Source organism: Quercus suber, unplaced genomic scaffold (assembly GCF_002906115.3).
Source record: "Quercus suber isolate HL8 unplaced genomic scaffold, Cork oak 2.0 scaffold_127, whole genome shotgun sequence".
NCBI lineage: Eukaryota > Viridiplantae > Streptophyta > Magnoliopsida > Fagales > Fagaceae > Quercus > Quercus suber.
The window spans coordinates 1,164,493-1,177,963 of NW_027069590.1; the positions used below are offsets into that span (position 1 = coordinate 1,164,493).

The following is a 13,471-nucleotide window of genomic DNA, read 5'->3' on the forward strand; positions in this document are numbered from 1 at the left end:
AGGTAAAAGTTAGTTGAAATAGTATAGTGAGATCTGTGAATAGTACCAAAAAGTGCAGTAAGGCTTATGAATTGTAGCAAAAATAAGCTGAATAGTAAAATAAGTTGACAAAAAAAAAATTATCCACACACAACCTAAATATTGAAATTTTTTGTTCATGCTTTGACCCCCCACGATGAAATTAATGTTCCATCCATTCAAATCTTAGTTCTTTTTTTTTTTTTTTTGAGAAGAAAGTTCTTTTAATAAAGAACAGCAAACTATGCCAAATTTTATAAAATATTTACCAAAAAAAAAAAAAACTGTGCGCTTTCCTAGAGGTAAATGGAAGTAGAAACACATTGGACTGATATTAAAATTATAAACTGTACAGCTAGAGTTCAGAGAAGCTGGTTTGCCCGAGAGGTTAAGGGGGAAGACTTAAGATCTTCTGCACATAAGTGCGCATGGGTTCGAACCCCATAGCCAGCATTTTGTTCTTCTTTTACATTTTTCATTAAATTTTAATGGTTTTTTTTGGACATCAATGGATAATTATTAATTAATATATTTCTATCAGATTACCTATTTTACCTCAACAAAATGATACCGCATGATCCATTATAATGTTATTGGATATTTTTGGATGAGCTTTTGATACCACTTGATCCATAAGTGTATATTTACTACTAGGCACTAGTTGATAAATTTTTTTAGACAAGCTTATTTTTTAACTTATATGTTTGGATACTGTTTATTGTCGAAAATTAAAAACATTGTAGTAAAATAATTTTTAAATGTGTGAATAGTGCCGTGAGACCTAGTTTTAAAGAAAAATTTGATGAAATCTGTACTTGTAGGTCCCGTAAATAGTGCACTCTCCACACAAAAAATGCAGCCCATTCACAAACGCAAACGCGTTTTGTATCTAAACTAACACTTAGCTAGGGGTAAGTTCATCAAGCCCAAGAGCAGCTCAATGAGCTTAAGAAACCCAAGCATAAGCCATTCTAAAAGAACCCATAATGCAAGCCAGCTTCATCTAATTACAAGATATTAGGGCCAGCATTGCAACAACTAAGAACTAACCCAATTTTGAACCATATCGCAAGCTGAATTATTCAAAGATACTCAAACAAAAAAGGTGCTTGGGACTCATAGTGGAAAAAATTAATCTTTTTTTGCGTATTATTATTCTTAATATTTTTGATTTTGTAAAGTTGTGATTTAAAACTATGTTTTATTGGCTATATTTGATGACAAAAAGTGTTGTAATTGCATTAATTTTGTTCATTGTATTTTGTGGGATTTTATTGTATTGGGTTTAATTAATATTAAGTTGGTGAAGAATTGAGCATGAATTGAAGAATCAGTGCAGTTTTGCGACTTGTTTGCAAGAAGTTCGTGAGAAGAGTAAACCGCAAAAATGCCACGTGAGAAGCACATGTTGGAAGCTGAAGAGTCGTGCTAGGTTGTCAATTTCGCAACTGTCTTGCGAGTAGGGCCAACCTGCGAGGTACCCGCGAACCTCTCTGCCTGGAGAATTAGTGATATTGGTTATTTGCGCTATTTTATTCTTGTTTCGCACTTAGCATAAGTAAAAGTAAAAGCTATATAGCCATAACTTTTAATTGGAGGTTTGAACAAACTCTTGTGTTTTAGCACAACTTTTAATTGGGGATCTGAACAAGCTCTTGTGTTTTACACAAATCCGAGCTTTCAGTTTCCAACTTCAGCATCCTCTTTTTCTTTATTCCCAAATAAAATCTCAAAGTCACTATTACAAAATGTAAGCAACCCTATCTAAACAATGCTTGCCTGTTGCAACATATTGCGCTCTTGATTTTAATCTCTATATTTTCGTTGCCTATATTCACAAGAAAATAATTTATATTGAATCATTTCACACAAGAAAAGAATGACCAGTGTTTGTTTTGACAAATCTAAAGAACAGAAAAGGGAACTATCTGAATGAATGAATCTCCAAAAAGAACCATATTTTCATCTTCTGTTGGTGACAATAAAAGAGATGTTGAATGCTATTCTTGAGATCATTTTTCGCCAATCACGTTCCACTAAGAGTTGGGGACAAAGGTACCAACATAACCAACCCCTGCAATGAAGAAGGCAAAGGACTGGAGAAAGAGGTAAATGAAGTAACGGTTCTTTCCAAAGTTGAGATCATAGCACCCGCAGAAGAAGAGATAGGCCCCAACACCGAGCTCTAGCAGATGGAGCCTGTTTAAGAAACAAAAAATGTAAACTTCAGATTCTCAATTTTCATACTAGATACAGTTCATTAAATTCTTTTATAACATTGTCTAGGTAAACATTAAAAATGAAGGTGACACATTTTTCTGGAATATCAACTCAATTTTTGAAAATTTGAAACCTAATGCTGTATTTATTGCAGAGCATATTGAGGAAATGAAGAAGGTATTGGAGCTTTAGAACAACTGTTCCAGTTCCAAGTATAAGAAACATATCAACTACATTTTGCTTTCCACTATTTTCTGCATAAACAAAACACGGTTTGACCATCAAAGTATATATACTAGCGCTCCAGTTTCACCTGCACATGTTTACTTTCCTCTAAATAGATTTTCTTCTGAACAGTGAATACCCCACATAGGGCTCAGCTTATTATTTGGATACATAAATAAGACATTACATTAACTTTTACATGTGGATTGGATTGTGTATAATCAACTGACCCATAAAGCCGACCCCAATTTAAATGTGATCAAAGGGCTTAGTTAATCATTTACTCTTACCCTTTATTTATTTATTTATTTTCATATATTTGAAAAGCAACATGTCATTTCACAGTATTAAGATTACTTCTATTTATTAAGTGTTGCAATGCCATTGCTACGTTGAAGACTCCTTTTGACACAGCTCAAAAGCTATGACAATTGTAACTGCATAATGTACACATTGTAACAATGATTCCCAATGCAAGTAATAATACCTTTCTCTTGTTTGTTTTGACAAATCTAAAGAACAGAAAAGGGAACTATCTGAATGAATGAATCTCCAAAAAGAACCATATTTTCATCTTCTGTTGGTGACAATAAAAGAGATGTTGAATGCTATTCTTGAGATCATTTTTTGCCAATCACGTTCCACTAAGAGTTGGGGACAAAGGTACCAACATAACCAACCCCTGCAATGAAGAAGGCAAAGGACTGGAGAAAGAGGTAAATGAAGTAACGGTTCTTTCCAAAGTTGAGATCATAGCACCCGCAGAAGAAGAGATAGGCCCCAACACCGAGCTCTAGCAGATGGAGCCTGTTTAAGAAACAAAAAATGTAAACTTCAGATTCTCAATTTTCATACTAGATACAGTTCATTAAATTCTTTTATAACATTGTCTAGGTAAACATTAAAAATGAAGGTGACACATTTTTCTGGAATATCAACTCAATTTTTGAAAATTTGAAACCTAATGCTGTATTTATTGCAGAGCATATTGAGGAAATGAAGAAGGTATTGGAGCTTTAGAACAACTGTTCCAGTTCCAAGTATAAGAAACATATCAACTACATTTTGCTTTCCACTATTTTCTGCATAAACAAAACACGGTTTGACCATCAAAGTATATATACTAGCGCTCCAGTTTCACCTGCACATGTTTACTTTCCTCTAAATAGATTTTCTTCTGAACAGTGAATACCCCACATTGGGCTCAGCTTATTATTTGGATACATAAATAAGATATTACATTAACTTTTACATGTGGATTGGATTGTGTATAATCAACTGACCCATAAAGCCGACCCCAATTTAAATGTGATCAAAGGGCTTAGTTAATCATTTACTCTTACCCTTTATTTATTTATTTATTTTCATATATTTGAAAAGCAACATGTCATTTCACAGTATTAAGATTACTTCTATTTATTAAGTGTTGCAATGCCATTGCTACGTTGAAGACTCCTTTTGACACAGCTCAAAAGCTATGACAATTGTAACTGCATAATGTACACATTGTAACAATGATTCCCAATGCAAGTAATAATACCTTTCTCCAACCCTGAATCGAGGTTTCCTGGGAGCTTTTGCACCTGATTTCATCTTGAGAGCATCTCCCAATTTCTCAGTGACAACCCATTCATTTACTCTCCCTGCCTCGAGCAGACCTATAAGTGTTGCCTTAGTTCGATGCAAAGACATGACATTCTCAAAGAGGATCCAGAACATCAATAGGTGGAACGATCTGTGAGATAACATATAGTTGAAGGTATTAGAAATGAGTATAACAAGTCAAACTAAGACGAAAGCATTATTGCATTATCCTTTTTATAAAGCTAGTAGTTTCTCCAGGATTGCTAGAAAATTAATATTTCAATCAGGTTTGGACTTAGCACAATCCTGCAAAGTAATGACAGCCAATCCATACCCCATAAGAACCACACTATTGGTGAATTTGGACAGGTCAGAAGGCCTGGCCAGTACCAATGCAATCTATAACAGGACATCATGAAAACTTGCTTGCCAAAAGAGAGAATATTGAAGGGGAGAGAAAGACCTTGGAGTTCCAACTGCATTGAGGAGAGTAATTATAGATGGGATGTACACAGAACCCCACTTGGGAACTTCCACCTCAGGAACCAAGACTGTTGCTGGCAAAACAACACAGTAAAAGAAAAATGTGACAGTATGGGCTATGACCTTCCGAACAAAGAAAAAGCTGTAGATCACGTATAACTTCTTCCACAGTGAGACTCTCTGCAATGCATTATAAAATAAATAGTGAGTAGAGACATAGACAAAGAAAAATATATATATATAAAAATTGGATTAAGAGGAGGAAAAAGTACAAATTGGCCTTATGTTTCTACATTATTGATTATCACTCTAGACAGAGCAGAAACATATAAGAGAAGCTAAGAAGAAACATGCCTTGTTTCTCACAATCTCCATGGCCATTTTTCGGAAGAGATTAGCAGGGCCACAAGACCATCGGTGCTGCTGATAACGGAAGGCTTTGAAAGTACTAGGTAATTCATTTTTCACCTGAAATATATAAATAAATTAGAATTATATCAACTTTGAAAAGGGAACATAGTAAAAACTTATTACAGGACGATTCCAGAATCATCCCACTTCTATGGAAATGGTGCTTGCTTCTTAAATTATATAGACTTTCGAATTTAAGGAAGGCTTACATGGACCAATGGGTTTGCTTAGTAGAATGAGTTCAAATGATTAGAATCAAATATGCATATTAATATATTTTGAGACAATTTTATTTGCATGGACATCTCTTCTCACGAGACACTTTACCCGTGAGGGTGGGGAAAATAGCATATCTAGGTAATTACAGTGGTACATTATACAAGTTCTGAGAAAAGTGTTGTGTACAGTTTCATTAGAAATCATTCTGTTGTCTAGTAAGAGTTATTCTTTGTAAGCTGGTTCAACATCACGATTCTTTGTGAGAATTTAAACAAAAATATCAGGAATATGTGAGAGAATCTCATCCAATGGGGTTATCCTGAAAGTTGAAAAGGGCTAATTAGGATGTCAGGAAGTTTGCATTGCATCCCAAATACTGTGTTTAACTGTTTATTCACCACATATTCCCCTTTTTCCTAAGGAGACAAACAAAGGACTGGGTGGAAGGTGTAATTTTAATAATTAAATCTAGAGGTCGATAACAGAAGTTATTACTGATCATAATTACTATTAAATTTAATCCAAAGATGATATTAGCCTCTTTATACATAATGAATATTCTATTCTAGAGATTTAGTTCTGTAATTTACCTTTCAATATTTGGGAAGTTATATGTATTCTAAGCAATTACACAAATGGATATTGATCCTTTTATTAAATAATAACAGATATAGCCAAAACAGGCTGCATACAATTAGAGAAGTAGAAACTAAGTGCAAAGGTTTCAATTACAAAATTTATGACATTGTGAGACAACTGTGATATTAAGAAAGATGCTTTTGTCTATCTAGCTCAAGTATTTTTTTCCACTTTTCTTTTTCAGCCATAAGCTGTAGACACTAGACAGTGTGCTAGTAGGTGGGTGCAAGAAATGGTCTAAGAGAAGGGCAATAAGCTCTAAGCTCAAATGGCATCTCCGCCCCTTGTAGAAGCAAGGGGAGGTGAAGTCATGGGTTCAAGCCTACTAGGTGTGAGTGTGTAAGATCAATAAAAAGGGGGGAAAAGGTCTAAGGGAGGCCAATTGTAAGAGGATAGACAGCCAACAAGGGTAGTAGTATAGTAATCCATTTAAATAAAGATCTCCCTGAAATGTTTAATGAAAATCCCACTGGAGAATAATGAATACTTCACTAGACAACAATTTACTTTATCAAATTATACCTAGTTCTACTGGTTTTGTTGTTAATACCTTGATGTCACCAACATATACAAATTTCCAGCCTTTGAGACTTGCTCTGACTGCCAAATCCATATCCTCTACTGTGGTGCGGTCCTTCCATCCTCCAGCCTCATTGATTGCTGAAATTCTCCATACACCGGCTGTCCCTGCATTGAATTCTGTACTGTCATATGATTGGATTTTGTACTAAAACTATTGGCCCTTTTTGAGAATATTGCTTACCATTGAAACCAAAGAAGTTGTAAGTTGCAGATCCCACTTCTTGCTCCACTGTGAAATGGTAATCCAGTGACATCTCTTGCATCCTTGTCATTAAGCATTCGTCAGCATTAACTGCAATAACATCCAATAAAGTACCATTACTCCTCCTCTTCTTTGGTAATTACCTTTCCAGTCATTCTATAGTGTATAATGACTCTATACTATTCAGACTTTTTGCTACATAGCAAGTGCTTTTCTCTTGTACTAAAAAAAAGAAAGATATTTTTCTCTTGTATTTTAATTATAGAAATTGTTCTGCACAAAGTATAAAGTTGAAATGGAAGCCCTGCCAATTAACTTGAGTTCGACTTAATGAGCTTGCCTAATATCTTCTAATGATAATCAATATACAAAGGTCATATTCAGGCTTGCATCAAATTGATATATGCAGATTTCATGACAAGATCTTTACTAAGTATTGTCCAAGCTCATATGCTCAAGATTCATACTTTTTTTTTTTGGCAGAGTCATCCTTTCTGTTGATGCTAGGTTGCATGCTCAGAGAGAAAAACTACCATTCATGAAAACCAAATGAAAGGAGCTCTTTTCTAGTCAAATTAGTATTAAAAAAGAAGCACGAAATTGCTTTTATTTGACAAAAGAGATACATGTAGGAACTTATTTTATGCACCCTGTGAAATGTGCCCTGGAGGGATTTTCAATAGAAGACTGGGAAGAGGATCATTTTCCATTCAATGACTAATAAAATCCATTAACACTACTTTTACAGATCAAGACAAAAACTTAGGTTTCTCCAAAAAACTTCACAGAAAGTCAGAAATTTCTAGCACTTGACAGACCTGCCATCAAATCTAGCACCTTTACTCATACATATACATGATAAACATGTGTATGCAGTATGCATATGTGTGCCTATATTTCTTTTTTTCCCCCCCCAAAAATGTAGGTTCTGTTATTTATTTATTTTTTATTTATTATTATTATTTTTTTCTCTTGTATTTTAATTATAGAAATTGTTCTGCACAAAGTATAAAGTTGAAATGGAAGCCCTGCCAATTAACTTGAGTTCGACTTAATGAGCTTGCCTAATATCTTCTAATGATAATCAATATACAAAGGTCATATTCAGGCTTGCACCAAATTGATATATGCAGATTTCATGACAAGATCTTTACTAAGTATTGTCCAAGCTAATATGCTCAAGATTCATACTTTTTTTTTTTGGCAGTCATCCTTTCTGTTGATGCTAGGTTGCATGCTCAGAGAGAAAAACTACCATTCATGAAAACCAAATGAAAGGAGCTCTTTTCTAGTCAAATTAGTATTAAAAAAGAAGCACGAAATTGCTTTTATTTGACAAAAGAGATACATGTAGGAACTTATTTTATGCACCCTGTGAAATGTGCCCTGGAGGGATTTTCAATAGAAGACTGGGAAGAGGATCATTTTCCATTCAATGACTAAGAAAATCCATTAACACTACTTTTACAGATCAAGACAAAAACTTAAAAAACTTCACAGAAGTCAGAATTTCTGCAAATGACAGACCTGCCATCAAATCTAGCACCTTTACTCATACATATACATGATAAACATGTGTATGCAGTATGCATATGTGTGCCTATATTTCTTTTTTTCCCCCCCCAAAAATGTAGGTTCTGTTATTGTAGGTTCTGTTTTTTATTTTTTATTTTTATTTTTTTAAATTAATTAATTAATTTTTTAATTTTATTATTAATTTTTTTTATAATGATAATTTGATAGACAACAACTGGGGGTGGGTGATTTGAATCCTAGTTTTCCTTATATATGAGAACAAGCAATGCTATTAAGCTGCAAGACTCTTGGCAAAAAAATAGCTAAATCATGTCCACTATATGTGACAATTCTTCAGAACTAGAACAAGACATTCTCTTTTACATGATTTAATATAGATTGATGCTAAGGATGCTATAAAATTTCAGACATAATCTTTAAAAACCAATGTGTTACCAATCACTATAATTAATTTAAACACTTATGTATTATATAATTTATATTTTGAAGTGATACTAATCAAATCATGACATGTCAGTTTAAGTTTTTTATTTTTATAGTAAGCTTTAACATGTCATGGCAACCAAGTTTTTTATTTTTATATGTCATTTTCTATCTTGGTTGGCCCTTTATTCTAGATTATAAACTCAGTCATTAAAAAAAGGAGCTTGAACCAAGTTTAGTAGCAAAGGTGTTACATTTAGTAAAGGCTGCCACATACCAAATTTCCAGCGAGCTTGGACAAGAGCAATTTCAGGGTTGTGAACAAGAAAAGGTATGGTGCGCCATAGAAAATCAGGCTCAGGTTGGAAATCAGCATCAAGGATTGCCACATAGTCACATAGTTTGACGTAGCTGTGTTTCATGCCTTCTTTGAGAGCACCTGCTTTGTACCCATTCCTGTTGTCTCTAATCTCGTACTTTATGTTTATGCCTTTGCTTGCCCATCTTTGGCATTCGATTTCCACCAGTTCCTGTTGTTGCACTTTTGTTTATTAGACCATGAATCACACAGACCCACATTAAAAAAAAAAAATGTAGATTTTGTTTATGGAATTATGAACTGAACTATTTCATGTTGGTGAATGGTAAATTGGTAATGGTGCTCGTGGTCATATAGGATAATATCTCTATTTGACTGTAACAAATAAGGAAACTATCCAAAAATAAACTTTTGGAACTCTATCATCAAAGTAGGTAGGGTGTTATTTTCTTACAAAGAATTTTTATTTTTGGGTGTGACTTATGGTTGTTGGTTGGGTTAATTTTAATATTTTTTACAGAAAGACTTGGACAAAGTTGGTAAATCCTAGGAACCTGCTTCGAAATCCAAATTATATATGGGACAAAAAGAACAACTGCTTTGAAATATTTTATTATTTGCTTATAAAAAAAATAGTATATTATTTTAAGTAAATGAAAGCTCAAATAAATAAATGTATATATAATTCAATGGACCATGATGTCGGCACATAACCAATTTCAAACATGTATCTAATTCGTGTTTGAGATGAGATAGGATTGAAACAAGAACCTTGATAGCTGGGTCAGTTGAATCATCAAGAACTTGAATTATTATCCGATCAGACGGCCATGAAAGCCCACATGCAGCTCCAATGGATAGCTGATACACCTGCGTAGCATAGAGCAGTCACATGAAAGATTAAGTGTCCATGTTATATTGCAGTAGAAAACAAAGCTTGTAACCATAGAGTTTTTTTATATTGAATTTTTATGTGGAAAACTCTTTAATATTTTGAATATTTTGGTAAATCACAATGAACAATACTTTAAAGTTATAAATTTGTAAAGTATGAATAATAATTGAACAACTTTTTCCTAAAAGCTTCAACTTTTGATAATTTTAAGGATCCCTTAAAATACTTTTTCCCCATTTTTTGAAAAATTAGTTTTTGAAGCTCTTAAATTCTTTTATGATTGATAACGCATGACTAGACATGTTCTAAGCAAATTTCATTGTATTATAAAGTAAGAAGTTTGAATTTGATAAAGATGAAGTGTAAAACCCATGTTTTACATTATCTAATAAAAGATTATTACTTTATCTTTTTACTTAGAACTCAATACATCCCACTACACCTAATAAGATCATAATAAACTTTTAATTTGGTTGGATTTTCAAATATATATTAGAATTGATCGAGTATGATTATGCTTATTTTTTTTTATGTGTGATAAGATAAAGTGACATGTTAGCATTAGAGGAAGTAAAACTTATGTTTTACACCACATTTTTAAATAATTTAATTTTTAAAGGAAGATATAGAGAGAAAAACTTATAAATTAATAAATCAATCATTAGAGCTAAAATGATTAAAAGCTGTGTGTATGTATATTATATTTGTGAGTGGTTTAAACTTTGTCACATAATCAATATAATAACTCTATCATAGAGTCATGTTAATAAATTTTGATTAAATGTTGATAGGAGTGAAATCCAAATGGTCTTACCTCTTTCTCGTTGTACATGGGGATTTGCACTAGAACCATGGGGTAAGCTGAATGACCAAGCTCCAAATCGTCCCTCATAGACTCGCATTTGTAACTCTTCTCTGGCTTTCGACCAAACAACTTGATAAAAACTATGACAATGCCCATGTACACTCGCTCCATGAAGAGCATTAATGACATGACCAAGCACACAACCACCAGCAATTTCAACAGTGGTACAACCAATGGTGCTTTGGTTTGTTGCCAAATCAATCCAAGTTGTCCTGCAATGTCATCACGAGTACCTTGGAACGTGTCGGGGAGCATGGTCGTGGTTGAGAGCCTCTCCATATTAGCCTACTTCTTTGTGAGTGATGAGGTTATGGGCAATGAAAGCTTGCAATATATGTGAATATATATGTGTGTATATCAGTGTATGCTTGGGTTATAAAGGGCTGTGTGTGTGTCAGTGTGTGTGTGTGTAGCTTTGCGAAAAGAACACGAATGTTTTACTACTATTTTATATGAGCTAGCAAGCTTTTACTTTATTTTGGGTGAATTGCTGTGATTTTTGCTTCTGAGTTACGCCAAGGCAATGTGGGTAAGAAATGGATTCTGATTGGACTCGATCATATCATTTCTACTCAAGGAGCAGACCCACTGTCTCTATGATCACAGCAGAGCAGAGAGAGAAGCTAGCTATATCCAATTTAAAAATACACTCAAAGCAAGGTATTGCGTACCACAAAGAAAAAGGTGACACCAAAGAGGACTCTCTTCTCTTCTATCTTCTCTCTGTTTCTGCAGAGAGAAAAGAGAGAAAGGCAGGCTTTGGTTAAACTTGTAGCTAGCTTCTGGTATCTGGGTGCCTCTCTTTTATGCCTGCTATTCAATTTCTAGAGAGAGATAGAGTCAGTGGTGAAGCTCAAAGTTAGTGTTTGTAAAATATATATAGAAGAAACTACAAAGCAAAGTGCTTGGTCAAAAAAGATAGAGACTTTGGATCCGAAACCAAGCAATGACTGTCAAATTCACGCAGAGTTTTTTAAACTTGGATGTTTATAATTGAATAGTTGGGACGTTTACACAATTATACAACTATGCACAAACTAGTTTAGCTATCATTTTCAGTCTTGATGAGATGCAAAGCTGGCATTAGCTTAATTTAAGCTCATTAGGTTGTTGAATTTTTGTGCACCTCCAAAACAGACTAACCTTTCAGGTTGGTGTTTAACCTAAATTTTAATATACGAAAAATTTAAAAAAATAAAAATAAATAAAAATGAGGTAATAAATTTCTACAAATCATTTTCTATTGTTCCATCTACATTATAACAAGTTTAGATAATTTCATAATTAAGATTGATAAAAGAGAGGAAGGTTATGGGTCATTGTAGAGAAACATTTTTATTTTTATATTTTTGAAAATAATCTTCTTGGAAGAGAGATGATTACTGGTTCAACCATTGTTTTATGACTAATCTTCTCAAGTTACAATGGTCTTTGACTGCCTTTGGAGTGGGTTTTAAAAAAATCGGCATTCTTACATCAACTGATCGGTTAGTCTTTCTCTTCCTAAAAAAGAAATCTTTAGTCTTATTCACTTGTTTGTAATAGTAAGTATGAACAACTTGAAAGTGAGGCCAGTAGGGATACTTCCAAAAAAAAAAAAAAAGAGTGATATTTAACCTTCGATTTTTTTTTTAAAAAAAGAGTGATTTAAAAAAAAAGAGTGATAGTAAGTACATCTCCATTTTTTAAATAATTTCAATGGAGACATACAATGTCGTGTATCATGGAAAAAAATGGTATAGTGTGTACAATGTAGCTGATGTCTGGTGTCTAAACCTTTAAAACTTTTAAAAAGAAAGAAGTTAATAAAATGTAGTGTGTCATGAATTTTAATGTGTATTCATAATTATGGTTAAATGCGAAATGGTTGACTTTTTAATCACTTCCTAATCAATTAATCAATAATATATATATATATATATATATATAATAAAAGCAAAAATCTTATGTAAGAGAGTATGGGGTTTGCCATGTGACACTTTATTAGAGCAGTTTTACATTTAGCCTTCTACATTAAGGGCATATTTGGTATATTGAATGAGGATTACGACAATAATTGTAATCTTTATTACTGAAAATAAAATATGTTGTAATGGAATAACTAAATATATTCATAAGTTTGATTGTGAGTTGTAACATTAAAATATAATTTAAGATTTATTTTAGGAAATATCTTATTCATACAATTATATTTTCTTAAAAACATGAACTAATATATATATATATATATCCTTAAAAATAATTTTTCTTTTTCTTTTTTTAATTTGAGAGAGAGATGAGTTAATTTTAATGATTTTTTTTATTTATATTTTTATACTTGTTACGTGTTTATGGAAAATTTGTTTATTTGAAATTATTGCACCTACTAATAAATAACTATTATATCTATTTTAAAGATGAATAGTTATTTCTCATTTTGAAGAATAGATATTCATAATAAATGACTATTCCCTATAATAAAAAATATAACCAAACTAAGGGTATATCTGGTATATTTGGGATGCGGTAATAACTTCTGTAAAAGAATAGTTATTCATGTGTAATAGCATATTTATTACATGAGATAGGTTCAAGTTACACTTGGTATAACTCTTTAGAGTTACACATATTTTAAACCATTGGATTTAAGTAGATCCAACAATAAAATAAAAATAAAAAAACCCTCGTTAATGCTAATATTCTGATTAGGATCTCATTAATTATCCCTCATTTATTATATTTTATATATATCTCTAAACCAAAAAAAAAGTGTTATATTTAACTCTCTCTTTATCTTTTTCTCTTCCACTGTTGTTCCACCTCCATGGTTAGATTGTCGGCAGAAGAAGGAAAAATAAAAAATAAAAAAAT

General features: G+C 32.6%; 1 protein-coding gene and 1 non-coding gene across 2 annotated transcripts; one reads left to right on the plus strand and one right to left on the minus strand.

The window, feature by feature from the left end:
* Positions 1-388: 388 nt before the first annotated feature.
* Positions 389-471, plus strand: TRNAL-UAA (transfer RNA leucine (anticodon UAA)). The gene has a single exon. It is a non-coding gene; the product is annotated as a tRNA-Leu (tRNA).
* A 2,491-nt stretch (positions 472-2,962) lies between these two features.
* Positions 2,963-11,559, minus strand: LOC111988689 (glucomannan 4-beta-mannosyltransferase 9). Its single transcript, XM_065776080.1, has 9 exons — positions 10,571-11,559; positions 9,633-9,731; positions 8,820-9,072; positions 6,563-6,673; positions 6,350-6,486; positions 4,885-4,998; positions 4,511-4,710; positions 4,004-4,198; positions 2,963-3,270 (listed from the first exon to the last, which is right to left on the minus strand). Exons 1-9 carry the CDS (start codon positions 10,898-10,900, stop codon positions 3,108-3,110), a joined length of 1,602 nt encoding a protein of 533 aa, XP_065632152.1. The 5' UTR covers positions 10,901-11,559; the 3' UTR covers positions 2,963-3,107.
* Positions 11,560-13,471: the final 1,912 nt, after the last annotated feature.